General features: G+C 39.6%; 1 protein-coding gene across 3 annotated transcripts in view; it reads right to left on the bottom strand.

Annotated features, from left to right (window-relative positions):
* rhbdl3 (rhomboid, veinlet-like 3 (Drosophila)) overlaps positions 1-22,265 on the bottom strand; it is a 73,706-nt gene that overhangs the window by 12,180 nt on the left and 39,261 nt on the right. For all 3 annotated transcript variants that reach the window (XM_040024633.1, XM_040024634.1, XM_040024635.1), the window contains 4 exons: positions 19,436-19,594; positions 14,478-14,702; positions 12,849-12,997; positions 2,766-2,878 (listed from right to left, as the gene is read on the bottom strand). In XM_040024633.1, the coding sequence (XP_039880567.1) occupies positions 2,766-2,878; positions 12,849-12,997; positions 14,478-14,702; positions 19,436-19,594 (646 nt within the window). The remainder of the gene's footprint in view (positions 1-2,765; positions 2,879-12,848; positions 12,998-14,477; positions 14,703-19,435; positions 19,595-22,265) is intronic.

Here is a 22,265-nt window from a genome sequence, read left to right as displayed (position 1 = left end):
TGTTTGTCCCCTAATATTGAAGGATTAAGCTAAAATGTTTAAATGGCCTCAAATCAAACAAAACATGTAGGGAATTCAAAGTTTTTTGTTAATATTCATTATATTTGCCTCCCCAGAACCCAGACCTCAACATTTATGGAAGCAGTGTGTCATCTTGACAGAGATGATCCCATGACAGAACAGAGAAGAAACAAAGATATAGAGCTATCACGTGTTCTTCAAAAAATCTGGAGAACTGTTCCTCCAGAGTACTTAAAGAAACTTGCATGAAAGCTTTTCTAAGAGAGGCCAGACCACGTGGAAGAATTCAATTCAGTTCAATTCAGTTCAGTGCAAATTACAACAACAGTTGCCTCAAGATGCTTTATATTGTAACACAATATAACCGAGAAAACAAAGAAAACCTCAACAATCCAACGACCCACTATGAGCAAGCACTAAATAAATAAAGGTGGTCTTACCAAATATTGATTTAAAGCTTGTTAAAATTGTACACTCTGTTGTTCTGAAGAGAATTGGTCGTAGAGTTTTGATACAAACAAAACCAAAAATAGAAAAACTGAAAACACTTTTGTATACACATGTATGTCTACATTGAGTTGAATTGAAACAGACTCAGAAACTTTATTGTCATTGTAGCAATGAGAAATTAAACAATGCAAAAGAAGAATAGAAATTAGAATAAAAATAGTCAATTATTCCTTCACTTCAAATGAAAATATCATGAGAGAAAAAATTACTTGCTCAGTGGCTGTGGCTATTGCGCCTTTGATTAACTCCTCATAAACCAGTCAATTATTATTCCTAATGAGTTATGCACGAGGCGCTATATTGCAGGCCATAACTCACTAGAGTCTCTTCAGAGTATTATCCGCCTTAAGTCTCAAACGCTGATTAATGTCAATTTTTATTGTACCGTTTTAAAAGTAAATAAATACATAGAAATTGAGGTCCAGAGCTTGATGACCTCATAGATGTTTATGGCCATGTGTCCCTGTGCACAAGTTCAAATTGTGCCCCTCCAATGACCTCGACTGTTTGAAAGACAAAAAACAATCTAAAGCCGGCCTTATATTTGATTTATTACACTGATAAAAGCATCTAGTGTAAAGAATAAAAAGCTCACAGTAATTCTTTTAAAGATCCTTTACACATATGTTTGAAATCATATACAAATACTCCACAAACAGGTTCATTCATGTTAAAAAAACTACAGGCACCTCTGAGTAGGATCCACAACAGTGCAAATAAAAGTAAGTAAGTGAGAACAGATAGTAAGGAAAAAACTTCTGGCAATTTAATGTAAAAGATTAATATAATTTAGGCTAAAAGGGGCAAAAACTAAACATTAAACCTCAGTGAAAACTTCCTTTTTTAAAATTTAATTTACTGTTTACTATTAGAAAGTTTCTGTTAAAGATAATCATAAATCTACAGTCTACACAATACATGTGCTGTATATGTGACACATACACAAACATCCGGTTCTTGTTAAATATTGCAGATTTTGGTTTGAGTCTTTCTGCTGCCCAATTTTACCTGCTGAGCTCAGTCAGACACAAGAAACGCAAACATGGCAGCCGGCACAACCACACTGCAACTCCCCTCTTCCTCTTGGTGGTCGATATCTAATTAACAGACATTTGTGTGTGTGTGTGTGTGTGTGTCTGTGTGCATATGTAAGTGTGAGTGATTTATGTGCTCCGTCCTCATTTCACTGTGAGGTTAATGCTACAGGCCGCCGCAGCTGGTATCCCCAGGGGTGTTTGTCAGTGACCCTTGTGCGTGCACGCACAGACACACACTCTCTTACACACAATGGGGGCTCGCAGACGTGTAGAGAGAAATGTTCATGAATATTAAACAAAACCTCAACGGCTGCGATTCATATCACACAATCATTTTTTTTCAGTCTATCAGTAAAAACCCTCATTTTCCCGCCACGAGGCATCATGTTTCTAAGTCTCGTCTCAAAAAGTAGCCCAATATTTCCACTCCAGTTGTTTTGCTAAAAATGACACCCCAGGGTACCAAAAAAATGGGGGGGAAAAAAACAGGAAAACAGCACTGGGGTTGATCACTGTGCTGGAGACCACAGATTCAGTGAAGAAAAACGGTGCTTATGAGCTCACACATACACATGCTTTGTCTCAGCTGAACGGGCCTGAACACTCAAATTGCACCAGTGCTTGAGGTTGATAGGGGAGTAGGAAGGGAGCAGTGACATTTTGTTCAAAGCTGTGTCCGCTTTTGCTTTCTCATTTGTAGTTCCTCTCCTAATTCTTGCCCAGCTCTGCTTCACATCCATTTCTGCATTTCTCATATCCCGGCTCTCCTCTTCAGACTCTGTGTTATTAGCGGTTAAGAATTCATCACGTTTCTCTTTCTTCATCCCCCCCGATTTCATTATTACTGTGTGTGTTTCTCTGACTGAGCTTTATTTGAGATGACTCTCTTTGCTCTGCCCTTTACTGAATGAATATGGAGGACGCTGGGGCTTAAATAGGGGCTCTGAGAACCCCCTGCATCCCACCATGTCTGGTAGGAGGACAGAAACAGAAGACCATCTGTCCTGAACATGCCACACACATATGCACAATTCTCTCTCTGACCAGTATCCACCAACACACAATGAAATCTGATAGGTGATTAAATGCATAAAACAAGCAGATGGAACAACGACGGAGCTGAAAGGGAAAACCCCGCCATGTCTGTTTGTGTTTTTGTCCCTGGGTAGCAGAGAGACAGTGAAGCCACACACCTACCTGCTAACACACCACACACATAGACCAGTCCAATTCTCAGGGCACCGTGGACCATTTCTAGAGGGACGCCCACCAGCAGCTGCATGGCCATGTTCAGGCTCAGGTGTTCAATCCTGTAACATGAAAAATATATAACCCTGCACTTAATACAGTAGCAATATAAAAAGGTCATTGCAGAAATGTGAGTGGCACATGAGCTATTGAGCCTCAAAGTTTTACCATTTGTGTTTTCATTGTTTTGAAACAGGATTTTGAAGACCACAGCTTTGTCCTCCTTTTTAAATCAAACGAGGACCATGTTTTACAAAATGAACCTTATGTTGCATTAAATAAAACTTAAAACGAGCATTTGAGGAATTTAAAGTCATCAGAGAAGTGTTCTCTCATTAGAAAGTACAGCTTTTATACATTTCTACATCAATTTCAGATGTGGATGCTACATTCACCCTCTATACGGCCTATACATTCAGAGCAGGATACAACAAATGGAGCTCAGTCTCCCCAGTTTATAGTGTAGTGTGATTTATTTTGGAAAAAAGTAATGTGTCATTCCAGAAACATTCTTCCCTAGAAACAGCCCCTTGTCATTTTGACAAGTTTCTTGAATCTAAACTGGAAGCTGGTTCCACAGAAGAGGGGCCTGAAAACTGATATGTGCATTGAAGGACATATCCTGGTCAATAATGACTCCAAGGTTCCTCACAGTGTTACTGGAGGCCAAAGTAATGCCATCCAGAGTAAGAATCTGGTTAGATACCATATTTCTAAGATTTTTAAGGCCGAGTACAATAACCTCAGTTTGATCTGAATTTAAATGCAGAAAATTTGAAGTCATCAAGGTCTGTATGAGACATTCCTGCAGTTTAACAAATTGGTGTGTATTTTTTGGTTTCATGGATAGATAAAGTTAGATGTCATCTGCATAGCAGTGAAAATGTATGCTATGCCTTCTGATGATACTGCCTAAGGGAAGCATGTAAACAGAATTGGTCCTAGCACAGAACCCTGTGGAACTCCATAATTAACCTTAGTGCAGGGGTGTCGAACTCCAGGCCTCGAGGGCCGGTGTCCTGCAGGCTTTAGATCTCACCCTGTTTCAACACACCTGAATCAAATGATTAGTTCATTTCCAGGCTTCTGGAGAACTTCAAGACATATTTAGGAGGCAATTTAGCCATTTAAATCAGCTGTGTTGGATCAAGGACGCATCTAAAACCTGCAGGACACCAGCCTTCGAGGCCTGGAGTTCGACACCTGTGCCTTATTGTGTAAAGAGTACTCTCCATTTACATGAACAAATTGGACTCTATTAGATAGATATGATACAAACCACTGCAGCGCAGTACCTGTAATACACACAGAATGCTCTAATTGTTCATTTGTAACCTTCACTAAAGCTGTTTCTGTGCTGTGATGAGCTCTGAAACCTGACTGAAACTCTTCAAATAAGCCATTCCTCTGCAGATGATCAGTTAGCTCTTTGACAACTACTCTTTCAAAATTTTTGAAGAGTATCTAGAATTTAAATTTTTGAATTTTTGTTGCCATAGATGTTGTCAAATGTTATTTTGAATTAAAACACACACACACACACACACACACACACACACACACACACACACACACACACACACACACACACACACACACACACACAGATACATTTTCTGCTGATTAACATAGCTCCTGGATTTGTTTTTGTCTTTAAGGCTTAAAAACATTTCCATAAAAATTAATATTCCTCCTCCATCTGCACAAAAAGAAAGAAAGATGGGGAAGAAATGGAGGTTGGTCAGTTTGCATACTTCTCCATTGAGGTTTATTTCTGAAGCCATTATTTGCAGTCAGTTTATGACTTAAGAATCTGTGCTGCTGAGCTGTTGACAGGATTACATGCTTTGTTAAAACGCATCTATTAAGTGTCTCATAATTAACAACTAAATTTCTTACTATATTGTTTATTAGTGGTTCAAAGCAGTTTTTTTTCCACTGCAGCTTTTAAACACTGCATAATGTCATAAACACACAAATCCGCCTTTAGTGTATCTAAATAAGCATGATATATCATCACATATGATACATTTATAATGATTTTTACCCAAATTTGCAATGAAAGAAACTTGAATATCAACAATTTCCCAGCCAGAAAACCCATGTGGCCTTATCACTCACTTATGAATGTGTAACACAACATAGCATTGCACTCAATTCCAAATCTTAAACATGTATCGTCTGCCTAATCTTGACAAATATGAAAAAAGACATGAAAGTGTTGGGTTTTGCATTTCTCTCAAGCAACATACTGTTTGATCATATTTAATTAGTTTTATGTCGCATTAAAAGTGCAAAAATTACCACTTTCATGACAAATTCCTTGTATGAGACATAGAAGTCTTTAAAAGGCAACTTTTTTCTCCTGTTTCTCTTCTGTATACTTTAAAAGTGAAGACATGAAAGTGATAAAAAATTCTGTGATGGCAAAACACTTCTTTTTCCTCCTGCGGATGATTGGCAGGAAACGTACTGAATTCTGGCACGAAGAAGTAGTGAAACAGAAACTCTGATAAGAATCAAATTCTGGGTTCATGTTTACTGGGATGGGAAATGTTTTTCACAATGTGTAAAAGTAAATGGGAGCTACCTCCTCAAAGAAGAAGAAAACATGATTTCATGAACAATACAGAGCTTGCAAAGGCATTATCAGAAAAAAGGGGCAACTTGAATGTCACAAAGAAAGGAAAAAAGCCATATAGGAAGGGGAAAAAATATGTCCCCAAGAGTAAATGTTTATGTTTTATATCAAAGTCTTACATGACTCATGTCTCATAATTTAATCACAAAAGTGATTAATTCGCTTTTCACTTAATTCTTATGTTTTATGACACAACAGCAAAAGAAGCTAAACAGCATAATGTGAGATATGAGTCCTTTGAGATATACAGTACAATATATATAGAAGACAAATGCTTGAATTTTAGACAAAAAAGAGAGTGGCCTCAGGGGAAAAAATCTCTCATTATTTTTATGTTTTTTTAGTAGCATTTCCTTTGTAACTGTCCACTTTGGCCTCATTATTCCAAAACTTTCATCAAAAGGCTGAGGTCATACATTGGTAAGCTGTCAGCGAGGCAAAGGGAGGTGAAAGGATAAACAGCCCGAAAACAAGTCCAAAAAGTCACACACACACACACACACACAGACCTATTAGACACAAGGAATACACAGAAGACAAGAAACTTTTCCTCATCTGACAGTGTGCGCATGTTTATGTAAGCTATATCCTAATTAAAATCAAACAAACAAACAAAAACCCAAACAATCTCTGTATACAAATGGAGATAAAGTCTACTTGACGCCAAGCTGACTCTCATTTAATAAACTTATCACTACCATAGCTCAACAGGAAACAAAATGCTTATAATTGCTTATAACCAGAAAAAAAACAAGTACCAAATTTAGTTTTTTTTTTACAGGTAATTTCAGGGTTAACACTGGATTTTCAGGATTATGAAAGCGGTTCACTTCCTAGTGAGGTACATCATGATGGAAACTTGCACTGCCCGTATTCAGGTTATCTTCAGGTTTGATGAACACAATTAAAAAAATACATTCTTTTGTTTTTTAACTTTGCAACCCTAATTCCAAATAAGTTGAGGCGCTACGTAAAATGTAAATCCAGTAAATCCATATTTTATTCACAACAGACCACAGAAAACATGCTGAAATGTTTCAAATGAAACATTTGACTATTTCATGAAAAATAACAGCTCTTGAATTTGATGGCAGCAGAACATCTCAGAAAAAGTTGGGACAGGGAGAATAAAAAGGCTGGAAAAGTAAGTAGTAGAGATGGCACGATACAACTTTTTTATGTTCGATACCAATAACGATATCATAACTTTGGATATCGGCCGATACCGATATGAATCCGATATAGTGTATTTTGTAATCAATACAATTTTTTTATAAATATCTTGCTGCATTTTGTATAAGTTCATACTCAAGTTTTAAAAAACAAAACACTAAAACTATTCTGTTATACCTGTATGCAAAAAATACACTGCACCCAAAATATTTTCTAGTTCAGCTACACTGATCAATCTAACAAACTTAAACCTACACCATCCTCCCTATTCTGGTATTTTAAAGAGTACTTAGCATAAATAGTGAACAACCTAACTAATAGGGTTGCAAACCCTATAGTTTAGTTATGCAAAATTTTTTGCACTCTCTGGTCAAGTGAATCAAATGACTCAAAAAACCTGATTCACTTTGGTGAGTGACTCATTAAAACTCGATTCAGTAAAAAAATCAAATTTACCATCACTAGCTGTGGCTCCAGCAAACAGCACTAGAAATTAATATTAAATCAATTCTAACAACAGCTTATCAAGCTTAAGTGTGCTGCTGTTGTTTATCCGCTGGTCTCCTCTTTCTAGCGCAAAGTGGGCGATAAATAAACAAGAAAGACCGGAGTTGCGACAGAAAAGCGGATCACCTGATCAATGATCAGTTTCATGATTGAAGTAGCAACAGGGGAGGGAGGGGAAGAGAATGAGAGAAGAGCCAGCTTTGCAGCAAGGACATAATAACTCCAGCTTTGTGTCTTTTTTTCCATTGTAACTGTACCTCAATATGGAACTCCGATGGCCAGTCCAGCTGTGGCTCCATGTATCAGTTGTTAAGCTTAACGTGGAAATACTATGCAAACATTCAGAGATGAACTTACGCACTTGCTTTACTTTTCTGGGATAGTTTTCTCCGAGACGAAATGCCGCGGTTTGGAAGCAGTGCGGCTCCAAATGCTCCACCAGACCTCCGACAGGTCTTGCAGACAACAGCCGCTCTATCACGTGACACATACCGCTCCGATGCGCTGAGCTGGGTTACGCTAAGCAGCGCGTTTTGTGAGGTGATTTTGTGATACTTCGGATCGGATTACATTTTTTATTTTTCTCCCATATCCGATCCAATAATTTAGGTCAGTATCGGACCGATACCGATACGTAATATCGGATCGGTCCATCTCTAGTAAGTAGTACCAAAAAGAAACAGCTGAAGGAGCATTTTTCAAGTAATTATGTTAATTGGCAACAGTTAGTAAAATAATTGAGTATAAAAAAAAGGATATTAGATAGGCAGCGTTTCTCAGAGGTTACAATGAGCAGAGATTAACCCATCTGCAAAAAACTGGGTCTGGAGCAATTTCAAAATAATGTTCCTCAACTTAAAATTGTTGATACTGAATATTTCATCATCTATATTAAATAACTTCATCAAAAAATGTCATAAAAAAAAAATCTGTGTGCAAGGGACATGGGCAAAAATCCATATTGTATTTCTGTCCTGCTGCCTATATCAGACCAGAACGGGACAGCATACCTCTCTCAAAGTTTCAGCAGCTGGTCTCTCGTTTAAACAGGAGGGGATACTAAAGGGTGGCAAACATGGCCCTGTCCCAACTTATTTAAGAGGTGTTGTGTTGCGGATTGCTGTTCTATTTTTCTATTACTATAATCGCGTTGGTCATGAATGCACAATTTTGCTTGGCTTTGACTGTTACCTCAGAGCCCAGACTCAGTCTCCCAGCTATGATGCTTTGAAAGAAGAGAAAAAGAGTCTTTGGTCAACTAGAAAGGGTAAAGCCTATTCATCTGCTTGGAAATACTTTTTATTCAAGGGAACCAATGAGGAACAACAAATATAGAAAAAATTCAAACAAATGCACAATGTTTCAGAAGCCACTAAATCTCCGTGACCTCAGTAGTGACCAAAATGATTACAGTGTCAGCCATGATTAAGCAGCTCTATCACAGAGTCGCAGAGACATGCACCCAGCATTTAAATATTTCAAAAACAACAAAAGATAAAAGAGGTGTGCGGCTGCCATAAATGGACCCTAATCTGCTCACAGCTTGTGGTTCAATGTGATGACTGTAAGCAAATGATAGCTTTGCACACAAATACGTACACCCACACACACAAACACAGACACCCTGTGCCCTTCACAGCTAGAGAGTCCTTCCAGCCAAACCTCAGTCAGCAGCTCAGGCACGTTCGGGTGTCACAGCAGAATCCAAAAGGAAAGCAGCTAGCATAATCTGGCCTCTCAGCCTCTCTCTGCATCTCGGCTTTGATAACTCTCTCTCGCTCTCTTCAATCACTTGGTGTGTTTTTCTGTTTCTAAATTATCCTGACGTCTCTTTTTCAGCGAATGTGTGAGAGCGCTGACAGAAACGAAGAGAAAGACATGGCGATGACTCTTGTAGGAGTCCCGTTTTTTCCCCTGTTTGACAGGTTGACAGAGGGTTCCAGTAAACGCTGCGTTTACAGACAGACTCAAACAAAAATAAACAAAAACTTTCCTAAAACAAATAACCTCTCTCCCTCTGTGTCTGACACACATGCTATTCCTTCAACTCAGGCAAGCCCAGTAATCTAGTTAGCTTGAAACAACGCAGCCACCTCAACTACAACGGCGACATAAAGCATCGCTCAGCGATCAGAAAGACAATGGGGATATTGATTGGCTGGGAGAAGCCTGTTCAGAGAACAACTCCCCTCCAGATAACAGCAGCTATATATTTCTATACCACTAATGAGGCTGTGAGGAACAGGCTGCACTGTCAGGCAGATCCGTGGATACCCATGAGAAGCCCTATTGTGTCGAGATAACCATGGCCTTTCAGGGCACTCAACAAAAGCACTGTTGAATCTTACTGTCTTTATCGCTGCTTCACCAAACTACAGAAAACCTTATTGTTAGTTCACGTTAATGGAACAACTTTAGCGCTGAACTGAGTGCAATCTCTTGCCAGTTTTCCACAAATTATTACACTATCATCAGGTGCTCAGGCTCCTCTGATTATTATTGTAGGTTACATCTTCCCACATTAGACTGAGAACTAGAGAAACACAACCGGGCAGAAACTTGTCCTGGTTTAATCTCAAAAAGCACTAATCTTTCTGAAGGCTTCACACTTGCTACAGACATCCTTCGTGTGCTTGTGATGGAAAGTGAGAGCGAGGGGAGAGAGAGCAGAGCAGGCTCTGTCTGTCTGAGAGTCTGCTCTGCTGAGGGATGTTTTGGGGCCAATATTTACATTTTTGTTTTAGTGTTGGGAACTGGAGGGATCAGTGGTACTGAGCTGTTGACAGGATTACATGGTTTGTAGATGTGTGTGAGACTCTCACTCTCTGTTTCTCTGTGTGTGTGTGTGTGAGAGAGTGAGAGACACAGGGAAACAAGAAGAGAAAGCGGGCAAAATTCAAATATGGAAATATTGGTATCAGTCAGTTGCAAAGCTTTGTCAGTGCCACTTTTAATGTGAGCGCCAAGTATTATCTTGCAATACACATCAAAGTTCGTCTGCACCATTGGATAAATGAATCAGAAAACCAGCCTTGACTTTTGTTAAAGGGCACTCCATTTCTGTGTCTGTGCTCTCTGTCAGTGTTAAATCAATTACAGCTAAATAAAGAAAGACAAGACTTGTGCACTTTACACTCGATGATGCATGAGTCTATCTGAAGTGACATGAATTGGGTTACTTTGTCTCTAAAATCTATAAAAACTGAATGTATTTCAACATTATTTAAAGATCCAGAGTGAATCAGTGATTAAAGGTTTATATTCTCTGAATAAATAAGAATATTGATTTTCAGTCTGTAGGCGTTAGAATATCTTTGACAAAAAACAATCCATACAAGCTGAAGAAGTTCTGCTGCAGTGTGATATAAACGATCATTCTCTGCATCAAAAAGACCAGCATCATGGATTTCACACAGCTGTGCGGTAGCTACTTGTTCAGCTATTAGCGATTAAATTATGTGGACTATCATCAAGTGTGACCTGGGCTACTGCTGCTGAAAGCAAACAGCACAAATCAGCAGCTTGATTGCAAATATGCAATATATCTGTTTAGGTGAGAGCAGCCAGCTACAGATGATGGAACATTTAAGGATTAAATTATGCAATCATAGTAATGCTTTTAAAATATGTTTGTTTTTTCTTTGTGATTAATCAATAAACTGTTCGTGCAAAAACTCACACATTCATAGGTCTCCGCTATGAAAAGCAGCTGGTCCATGTTTTCTCCATTATAGCCGAAGTCCTAAAAGCAAATCTTGTCACCCAGCAGCCATCTTGAATCTATATTAACTTTTAATCAGGATTCTTTGAGCTCTTTCTCTTCTGACAACGCATAACAGGGTTCCTGCGTACATCACATGACCGCGTGAAGCTGAATATCGTGATCATCTTTCAAACTTTTTTAAGGGTACTGTGCTGAATTCATGTCACTTTGTGTGATTATACATATGTCTGTGAAGGTTCTCAGTCATCCAGGTCATCGTAGTCTAAGGAGCTTGGAAAGAAAAGTGTCTTTTATGAGACGTTTCACCTCTCATCCGAGAAGGTTCTTCAGTTCTAAGAGTCAAATGGTGGAGAGTCCCAGATTTAAACGACACGACATCCCAGTGTATTTCCGACCCAGCAACGCACTCAGACAAAAACTGGTTCTCCCGAAAGACAAAACGCCAAAACACAAACTTAACAATGTGGTGTATGCTGTACAGTGTAGCGAGGAATGCCCAGACCTCTACATTGGAGAGACCAAACAGCCACTTCATAAACGTATGGCACAACATAGAAGAGCCACCTCCACAGGACAAGACTCAGCAGTCCATCTGCATCTAAAGGACAAAGGTCACTCTTTTGAGGATGCCAACGTTCACATTTTGGACAGAGAGGACAGATGGTTTGAAAGAGGAGTGAAAGAAGCCATTTATGTTCACTGTGAACGACCATCTTTGAACAGAGACGGTGCTTTACGACACCAACTGTCTGCCATCTATAATCCAGTTTTGAGATCCCTTCCCAGACGCCTTAACGGCCACTCACATCCTGGGCCATCTGACTTCAGGAAATCACATGATAGGGTGGGGCCAGGTTTCACAATGAGCTCACCTGAAACCCTGGCTAATTGTGACCTACACCTGTCTTCACACCTTGGCTCATGTGACTAAGCAGAGGATCATCAGGGGGCCCTTTTGTCCCTCTTTGGGGGGATACTCCCACTGGGTTTAAACCTGGGACTCTCCACCATTTGACCTTAGAACTGAAGAAGCTTCTCGGATGAGAGGTGAAACGTCTTCAAGCAACTTAAAGAAGTCCAGACGCTTTTCTTTCCAAGTGATTATACATAGATTCCTCAGTCAGACTGTTTAAATCCCAACAGTCCCTTTTCCCCCCAGCCACTTTCCTTGAGAACCGTAATCATTTCAGTGAGTTCCTCTGTGATTGGGGTGTGTTAAACATCACTCCATCCTTTCCAGTTTATCTTCTCACCGTGCACGAGCCCTTCCCTCGCACTGAACCAGGTTCTCTTAAGTAAATTACCATTTTATTAGTTCTCTTTATCGCCTGAAACTACATTTAGCCAGAAGAGTAATTAAACCTGGATGACCTGGCCGGAACTGAACAGATAATAATATAGTCAGAGAGGAGAGGAGCGGAGGAGGGAAGGAGGAGACTGAAGAAATGTAGAGGTGGTTTTATTAAATCTGTCAAGTTGATATTTGGTGTTTTCTCTTTTTTTGTGAAGAGTACCTGTAAAGATAACTGTTTTCTATGCTCAAATATGAGCACACATAACACACGTTACAATAATCCAACTACAAACAGTTGTTAGAGGTTTCTTTCAGTCAACGTTATTGGCTGCATCCATCGACTACGTTTCTCATCTCTTACTTCTTTGTCCTGCTCGGTGTGTTTGAACGAAAAATCACTGCTGTATATTTCTGTTGATGAATCTGTTGCATAACTTGTGCTGATTCACTTCAGCACCTCACACGCCTTAGGTAACACGACCCCAAGGCATCACAGTTATGCGGCACTTCAAATTAGTGTTCATCAATATGTCATATCCACCTAAAATGCTACAAGCGTACCTCCTTGATCTAAAGGCTGACATGAACACACTGTAGCAGATAACTTCATCTAAAATATGTCACCAAGTTGTTTCCAAGATCAGAAAATCTGAATGGTGGCAAAGTTATGAAAAGCAATAGATTTAAACTCACCCAGTGTGCATGAAAATGTAGCTGAGATACCTCCAGGCTTGGGCTCGTAGCTGAGGATGGTAAGGTAGGGGACTTTTAAGGAAGGATGGACTGGAAACTTGCAGGACCAAGCGGTCCATCTGGCACCCATAGTACATGAACACAGCTACCTGGGAGAGCAGAGAACAAACAATAAGTGACTTGCTGTAGTATTTATGATAAGAATAACAAATACACAAATCCATTCATAGAATATTATAGAAACAATGCAAATAAATTACTTCAGTAATTTCACAGGAGTTGAGCAAAAGCTTCTGATTTAATATTGTTTCAATCAAATTAACCTAGAAAAATCAGTGGTGGCATCAACATCAAATACTATTGTTTTTTTGCTTTGTTTTGGTTTTTTTAGGGGATTTTGGGGGGGCGGAGCCATCCCTTTCTCACAAAGCTTTGGATGTTTTGCATTTTGTGTTTTGTTGTTTTTTTTCTAAAATTTTAATTTGATGATATGAAACATTAAAGTGTAAAAAACATACAAAAAACAGGAAACCAAGAAGGCGGCAAACACTTTTTCACACCACTGTATGTTTATCCTATTATTAAATGTTTTGTATACGCCTTATATGGGCAAACTATTATATCACCACCACCACTGACACAAGCCGAATGGATCCATGCTTTTATGTTCTTTATGCCAAATTCTGACCCCACCATCCCAATATCACAGCAGAAAAAGAGACTTCTCAAATAGGTAACATGTTATTCAGTCTTCTGTTGTACAGTTTTGGTGAGTCTCTTTTTCTCAGCTGACATCAGTAAAATATATATATATATATATATATATATATATATATATATATATATATATATATATGTGAAGAAATAATAATTTAAACGAATTTATCCTCTCCCAGTTACATCTCCCATCCATCGTCCATCCTCCCACCCACTACCCCCCTGCGTGTGCAGTGATTTTTCTCCCTTTGTTTGGTAGAAGAGGCAAAAAGGGTTCTTTTGACACTAAAAGTTGCAAACCACTCAGCAAGAAAGATGAAACCTGGACACATTTGGGTGTCCCAACAGAACAATGATTGCAAACACACAAAAACGGAATGGTTTAGGAATAGATAAAGCAGGCTAGCATTAAACTTCTGGAATGATCTTCCCAAAACCCAAACAGATTTAAATATAGAAGAGTGTCCAAATACCCAACGAAAATCATGCCAAGAGCTTGTTGATGGCTAGTTCAGGGACATCTTGCTGAGGGACATTTAACCAAATATTAGTGGCTGTGTTTGTATTTATTTGCACCTTTATTTATAATTTTAACCCTGTGTGAATTAGAGAAAATCCATATTAAATTCAAACTTGTGCAGTCAATTAAAGATTACATTATACTAAAGAATATGTCGTACAGTCATTCCACCTGGAAAAAGAACAGCTCAGAGAAATCAATAGCTCAAAATTACTACAACGATCATGTCCATGATGAGTGTAAGTAAACGCCTGACCACAACTGTATAACAGGCACACTGACATCATACTAGAGGTGCACGAGAAGGCACCGTTGAAAAGCATCATGGTCAATTCATATTAAAATGTACTATTACTAAAAGATTCATCACATTTTATGTTCCATCAACTTACCTCTGCGATGGTGATAGCCAGGATGAACCAGGGAGGGGGACAGTAGGTATAGCTGTCAAAGTACCACTTGCGGTCGACCTCACGGGGTAGCGTCTCATAGGCAACGTGGCGGACCAACCGCTGGGACAGTCCTAAGCCTGCCTCGTCTCTGAGACTGCAGCCTTTTAGCTGCCTGCTGCCCTGCAGAATCGCCCTCCGGAAACTGTTGGAGCGCTTGTTGCTCATCTATCGAAACAAACATAAAAAGAGGAAGAAGAAATATTAAGAATGGAAGAAAACTGAAGAGGAGATGGAGGTAAGTACAAATAGTTTAATATAACAGTCTAACTATAACCATCATTATTAAAACTCACTATCAGAGAGTTTTTTCACTTGCTGTATCTGTGAGAGCAGATATATGGTCATCACAAGTACACAGCTCAGAAACCCACCCGCTGATCAAATCTTCTGTTTACAAGGGGCAGCCAATCGAAATAAAGTTGCTTCAAAGGCAATGACAAGGGAGATAAAACGGCTTGTTTCATGCAGTCGATGAACTGAGGGACTGCACCAAGGCCCAGGATAAAAAAAGGATTATATTGAACCGTGAATCATTCAAAACTACCCAGGCTGAGAGTCTAAGGACAAAAAAATGAAGCAGGAATGTGTATGATTTGGTGCTGTTGGCTGAACAAAGGCATTTTTCACACTTTTATGATATCCAATAGGTCAAACGATTGACTGACTAAGAAAATAATCTGCAGTGAACTGATAATGAACACTGCCAGCCACCCTACATTAAAACAGTACAGACACGTACAGGCATTAAAAGCTAACACATCTTTTGCTGAACAAACATGTCCATCACAAACCCGTCCACGGAAAAAAGGTGCAAAATCCACAAGAAATGAGGGTTTCCAGGCTTTATCGCATTTGTAAATGTTTCGCCATTTTCAGCAGCCTTTGTTTGAGCGTAACGGTACATTAAGAAGGTCAGAAAAGTGAGAATAATAATAGGAATGTCTTTTAGCTATCTGCCACTTAATTATCTTTACATTTTCCACAAATAACCAGACGAAAAAACGTTTGCACAAATCTTAAGAGTAACTGAGTAAGGCTTTTTGTTTTGCATAGATGGCAAAAGAAATTCTAGTTTATCCTTTCCAGCTCTCTGCCTAAATCACAGCCGTCTCTATGCCGTTTATTGCACTTGCTGTGTGTTTTATAAGATTCTTGTCCCACATCTCCATCCTTCTCTCACTCTGGCTATCGTTCCCAGTCTTTCCCTCCTCCCCCAATCTGTTTCCAGCTCCGCTCTGTTTATGTGACACTCCATAACTCAATTTTACGGCTATGTCTGTGTCTCTAGAACTGCAGGAAGCCCAGATGTGTCAGTTAGCAGATGCTACTTTAAGGCAATAAGGATGAGTGTTATTGTTTTCAGCAAGGGCAGAGATTGGGGAAAAAAACATAAATGTGTTGTGGCAGCGGAGCTGTTGGCAATAGAGGTAGATGTGGACGGTAACACTGGATCTTCAAAAGCTACAACTTTAAATTGGCTTCAAAATTGCGATGTGTAAGAAAGCTTCAATTGATGTTTATTCAAGTACGAGCACTGGCTTATCAGAAGGAACATTTTAGTTTAAAGCCAGCAGGCTTATCTTCTTGTTTACATCTTGAAAGCAAAGACATTTATCACAGCTAAGCTCAGTTTAACGAAACTGCACGAGAAATAAAGATAAGAAGGAATACACGAAATCAGAAAAACAATAAAATCTCTGAACAGTTGTCTGATAGTTCTTCTGACACTTTTTAATGAGACTTTTAGAGTCTTAGGACTCATTGTTTGGAGACAAACTTCAAAAAAGCCAATTATTTCAGCCTTTATATCAGTCACAGAGAACTGTGGGAAAATGATTACAGGTTACCATGGCCACTTCGAGACCGCACACCGAAGCAAGCGCTCTCACAGACATCCCCCCCAGGCAGCCATGCCCCATAAAGACAGTCAATTCTTCGTGTGAAGCAACTGTGATTCCTCTCGTCTTTGCGAGGCACAAAAGAAAGAATAATGTTATGTCTGTTTTCTCGCTGCCAAGAGGAGAAGGGAGAGGGGCAGAAGAGGTGAGAGGCACTGATGAGCGTTCGGCTAGGAAGAGACAATTTCTCTGTTTGATCAGTGGAAAATACAATCAGAGAAAAGAGACGGAAGAAGAGGCAGAGGAAGAAACAAGTACAACAAGAAGGGGACAGAGAAGGACAAATAGGCGGAGGATCAGAAGAAATATGAGGAAGGCTGAAAAGAGACTATAGAAGTGTGTTAGTATGCGGTTTATGCCTTAATGCCTCCGTTAGCTCCACCAGGTCAGCCCTGAGTTTCATCTGTTTTGTTGGATTACCCTCAGTTTTTTGGCAGAGCGCACAATGTTGGCATCAACAGAGCGGCTTTTAAAAAAGCACAGACAAAGACACACACGCACACAAGGTGGTCACACTAAAAAAAAGTTCAACCAGGCTTAACATTTACCGCAACACACAAAACAACGTCATCCGTCCACATTCCTGGTGGACTGCTTTCCAAGCCAAGTGAAACAATTAAAACAACTTCCACTGTCATAACAGAAAATCCTTTCTCATATGCCACTGTGTGTTTTGGCATTTCCACAATGTGTCTTGGATTGCGTTTCACTGTCTCCACGTGTTTTCCTGCCTGAATGTCGACGATTGTGTCGAATCACAAAAACAAAAAGATGTTGGGAGATCTTACACCAGCATAAACAAACGTCCACATAAAAGAAGAAAAAAAACTAACATAAAGCTCAAGCTCTCTCAGGTATACATAACACAAAACAGGACATGCGAGCACGCATCATAAGTTATGAGCATTACCTGAATTTATTCCACTCGGGCGAGAAACTGAGTGGTTAAAAGTGTAGATATTTTGTAAAGTATAAACACATTACGTAGCTATTTTCTGCCCAGGAAAGCTGTAAAAAAAAAATGCAACACATCAGGGTGATGTATGAGAGAGAGTTAAATACAAGGAGACAAATGTAAAGGAGAATGTAATAAGCATACAAAATAAGAAAGAAAGAAAGAGCTGGAACCTGCTGGTTTATTCAATGCAAGAAAGGCAGATGGAAAGGTAAAGAGTTAGAGAGGATGAAGAAAGCGAGCGAGCAGTGATATGAAAGCTAACTGTGATGGAGCAGCGAGCAGGCAATTACTGACAATCACGCTGATGGAAGAGCTGTGGTGCAAGGGAGAGATGGCGCAACAAATAAAACCCTCACAGTTTGTCTCTGTCTGTCCTTTCCTTTGCCTCCTTTTCTGCTATTCCTCCCTACTCTTCTACTCCGCTCTTTCTTTGCTGCAGTCCTTCCTTCTCTGCCTCAAGCTCCCAGTTTGCAGTTGGTACTTTTGAGCATCGTGCCTGCGTGTTTACATACCACGCATTTCTTCAGATAGTCATAAAATGTTTCACAAGCCTTTTCACAGAGCTGTGGGTTCACATGTGAAGGATCCCACCAACAACATTTTTACTGCTGACCAATCGAAACAGTTCAATGTTAGTGTTAAAGTCATCGAAATTCAACTTACTATAAAAAAACCTTACTATGTTTTTTACAAAGCTCAGGAAATGTCTAAAGATGGTCAACCTTTGTAATCCACCAGTGCAAAGCAGTGAGTAACTGGAAGATGATGATAAATGCTTTACAAATCTGAAATTTTAGCACCTATTTACTCAAACATGCACACCTTATTACCATAACCATGAGTCACTCCTTTCTCTCTTATGTGTTTAGCTGCTGTTGGTGCTGCCTCTGTGAATGTATAAACTATACTTCACTATATTGTACACAAAGATCCACACGCACGCAGACCTCCATTCCTTTCTGTCCCACTTCCAGTTGCACACCATGACCCACAGGCTCTCACGTGACATGAATGCACCAAATAGAAAATGTCCTTTTGACATTTTTCCAAGCTTCCTACAGGCCTCATTCCTCACCCACTGTATCACACAATAAACAGCTCCGAAGAACAAGAGAGACAGGGAGAGATGGACTCTCTTACAGTCAGAGACAACAATGAATTCCCTACAGTCTGTACAGAGATGTACACCCCCACCGCATCCCTTAGCCACCCAGTAGTTATTGTGTACCACATAAGACCACTTCACAGTATCCTGGGTCAGCAGTTGAGTCTCCCACGAGGTATAGCAGCAAGAAAAAAGAAAAGAAAAGGTTATGAAGAAGCTAGCAAGGCTGAAGAGACTTGAGTGAGACCTTGGACAATCAGCGGCGGGCTGTGGTTTGAAGGTGAAACTGTAAGTGGGGCAAGGTGAGCCTTAGGAGGGGTAATTCTCACCAGACAGGGAGTTATTTCCTATTAGGAGCAATCTTGTGTAGCTGAGGTGATTTTGGAATATGGTGGATGTAAAGCTGAAAAAGTTCCAGATGTGGCAAAAAAAAAAAAACTGTTCCACAAGTCACAAATAAATCTCAGTTTCTGCACATTAGGAGACAATTAACAAGTCTTGGCCATACTTCAAACAGTTTTGGCCTCATACAGAGTACTATGAACAATTTTTAATCAGTCTTTTTAATGTCTCTAGTGTTTAGAGTTGTACTCTACTGCTTGCAACATATGTTTTGCTTTGGCGTATTAGATATTCTTTAGCCTTTGGGTTTGTGGAAGCTTTAATGTCATCACAATTAAATGAAAAAGTGTGACGTCCACGTGAAGTCATAGGTATTGAGTCTTTGACACTCACCAGACACTTTATTAAGTATAGTCGTTCAGCTGATCAAAAAGCAAATATCCAATCAATCAATCACATGGCAGTAACTCAAGTAGACATGTCGACGCATATTGGTGCTAGGCAGAGTATTTCAGAAACTGCTGATGTAGTGGGATTTTCTCACATAACCATCTTTATGGATAATACAGAGTTACAGAAAGTTAAATCATCTCACCAGGTTGACAAAGTCCTGATAACAGATCTTTCCATCAGCATTGCCATCAGCAAGGGCCAACAGGACTTCCAGTTTGTGGGGGTCGAGCTCAGAGCCATGGGTGGCCAGCAGGTCCCTGAACCGCTCTGTACTGATGAAGCCTGAGTTCTCGGGGTCATACTGCAAACAAAAACATATGAAAATGCAAAAGATTATTATTGATTCATTATTTGATTGATTATGTGATTACCTGTTTAAAAGTATTATTTAAATAGAACAGACAGAAAAATACTAGACAAACGAAACATGGTGTCTTTATGGGCACAACACTTGCAGTATATCAAACAAATAAAATAAAATAAACGTTTTAAAAAGTCTAGAGTAGTCAGTTTCACCTCGTGCACAGTTTTCTGCAAAGCCAAATATCAATACCCTAAAAACCATCAGCAGCGGTTTAGTCATGGTTTGAAGATCTTGCATAAAAGAGCTCTAATTGCTCTAAAAGGCCCAACTGTGGAGATGCAGTAACTTATAACAGCTTTGAATTTCACTTTGAAATGACACCCTGCACCGCATTTAGCCACAGGCTGCTTTTTGCTCATGAGAGGAAGCATTCAGACATATCTGAAAAATAACATACCCAAGATTTTCTGACAAATCCAAATATGTCAAAAGACCTTCAGAGCAGTGATTACTAAAGCACTTAAATGGTAAAAGAGCTTTGCTTTTTTTCCTCCACTCTTTTCTTTCCTTTGTGCCGTGTGGCTTCAAATCTTAAGTGCCAATTTATAGTGAAGTTGCCACTCAGCCTATGCATATATACATGCACGCACACAGACATTTAGGGGGCCAGAGGAAGGACCTCTTACAGAGGCTTTCTGATTGCAGAGAAGTGAGCAGTGTTTCTGGAATAATTCTGAGTGAAATGTGAAAAATCGAGCTGCTCATGACGCCCTAAAACAAGAAAAACAGAAAAAAGGTACAGCCATGTGCGACAATATCTGTCTGGCCTCAAATTACACTAGAAAGGACTTGAATGTGTTATTTGGATGTTGTGTTGATTGTGGATTCAGACAGAAGACAGCTGCTGCCACTCTGCTTGCCTCTGTGCATGTGAGTGTGTATGCACATGTAACTCTGTCTTTCTCTATCTGTATATTTGCAAATGTGCACATCCATGCATAAAGATGTGGCATTCAGACAATATTAGCCGCCTGCCAGACTTCAACACCCCTGAACCAGATATAGTTACAGCACGCATGCATGCGCGTGTGTATGCAAACGTGTGGTTGCCATATGACAGCGCTAGCAGAAGCTGAGCACAGCCAGTCTGGCAGCAGGTGGTCTATGGTTGACCAAGGGACAACAGACAGAAGAGGTTCTAGCTCTCTCTAACATTGTGTGTCTTTATTTTTACATGTTATCTAACAGCGATGATGCAGTTTTCATTTAACGCAAGCCCATTTGTACATTTTCAAGCCAGTGTTATCTCTGAAATTTGCATCTAGCCTGAAACTTGTTTATATGCAGTTCGTCTGGCAGCAGACAATTAAATGCAGCTCGTTCCAGCTGGCAGTCATGTGTAGCAAGCATGCCGGTGCTACAAAGTATAGTAAGTAAAGTGTATGCTATGGACTGACTCATCAGACAATGACAGATGTTTTTAACATATGCAGTCATGTGAAAGGACTCTATGCAGTCCTTTGAAAAAACTAAGTTTACCTTCACTTGCAAAGGAATAAAGAGGTTAAGAAGCAGCAAGTGCTGATGACCAAATACACTTAATAATAACACTTAGATAATCAGCAAGTGTGAGTTTATTAGTCTGGAGCACTCAAGCGTATGTTAACACAATGCCACAATCTTCACAGGTTAGAGGTCCTAGCAAAGTGACCTCTAAGTCAGATGTTCAGAGAACATGCAAAAAATCCAAATGCTACATCTCAACTTTACAGGCCTCAGTTAGCATGCTAAATCACGGCAAAAAAAAAAAAAATCATGATAGAAGAATTAGAAAAAAAAGACTAAACAGCACCTGGAGAAATCACTAGACCTCTGACACAATGTCCTGTGGACAGATGAAACTTTGACGCACAGCAGAATCTTTCTGCCAAAACCAAACACAGCATAGCAGTACAAAACACCTCACCCAGCTGTCCAGCACAGTGGTGGATGGGTGATGATTTCAGCTTGTAGTCACTGTGACCATGAATTCCTCTGTATATCAAAGCATTCAGAATCAAATGTGAAATTGCAATGAGCTGAAGCACACCAGCAAACTACAACAGAGGGACGGGAAAAGAAAATGTAACTGGACTTGGTCCAGATCTCAGCCCGATTAAAATGCTGTGGCAAGACCTGCGGAGAGCTGTGCATAAACAAATGGCTGAAAACTTCAATGAACTTAAGGAACAATGTAAAGACGAGTGGGACAATTTTAATCTATCACAACGTGAGGAAGTAATAAAGTCATATAAAAAATGATGACCTGTGAAAATGTTTTTTCCACTTGACAGTAAACAGAAGAAATGACTGACAGCAGATAGTAAGTGAGACCTTTAGAGTATAGAAAGCATGATGAGAGGCTCACACGATTAATGCATGGAGTTCTCAAATGTTGAAAAACAGTACAGTTGCAACAAAGCTGTACATTTGCAGAAGAGGAAGTAGCATGGAAAAGTGTCTAGATGTCTGTATTTTTTAAATAAGCCATAGGTTTTCCCACTTCACTATATAATCGCTGACAATCTGATCCCCTGTGAATCAGCTGTTTTCGTTTTGTTTTTATACAACAACTGATTTATTGAAACCATGCAAAATGAGTATTTTCTGATGCACAGACCCTCGAAGT

The sequence above is a fragment of the Simochromis diagramma genome, unplaced genomic scaffold (assembly GCF_900408965.1).
Source record: "Simochromis diagramma unplaced genomic scaffold, fSimDia1.1 OVJJ01000302.1, whole genome shotgun sequence".
Classification (NCBI taxonomy): domain Eukaryota; kingdom Metazoa; phylum Chordata; class Actinopteri; order Cichliformes; family Cichlidae; genus Simochromis; species Simochromis diagramma.
The sequence above is the reverse complement of the archived record's forward strand: the minus strand, read 5'-3'. Positions and strand labels throughout refer to the sequence as shown.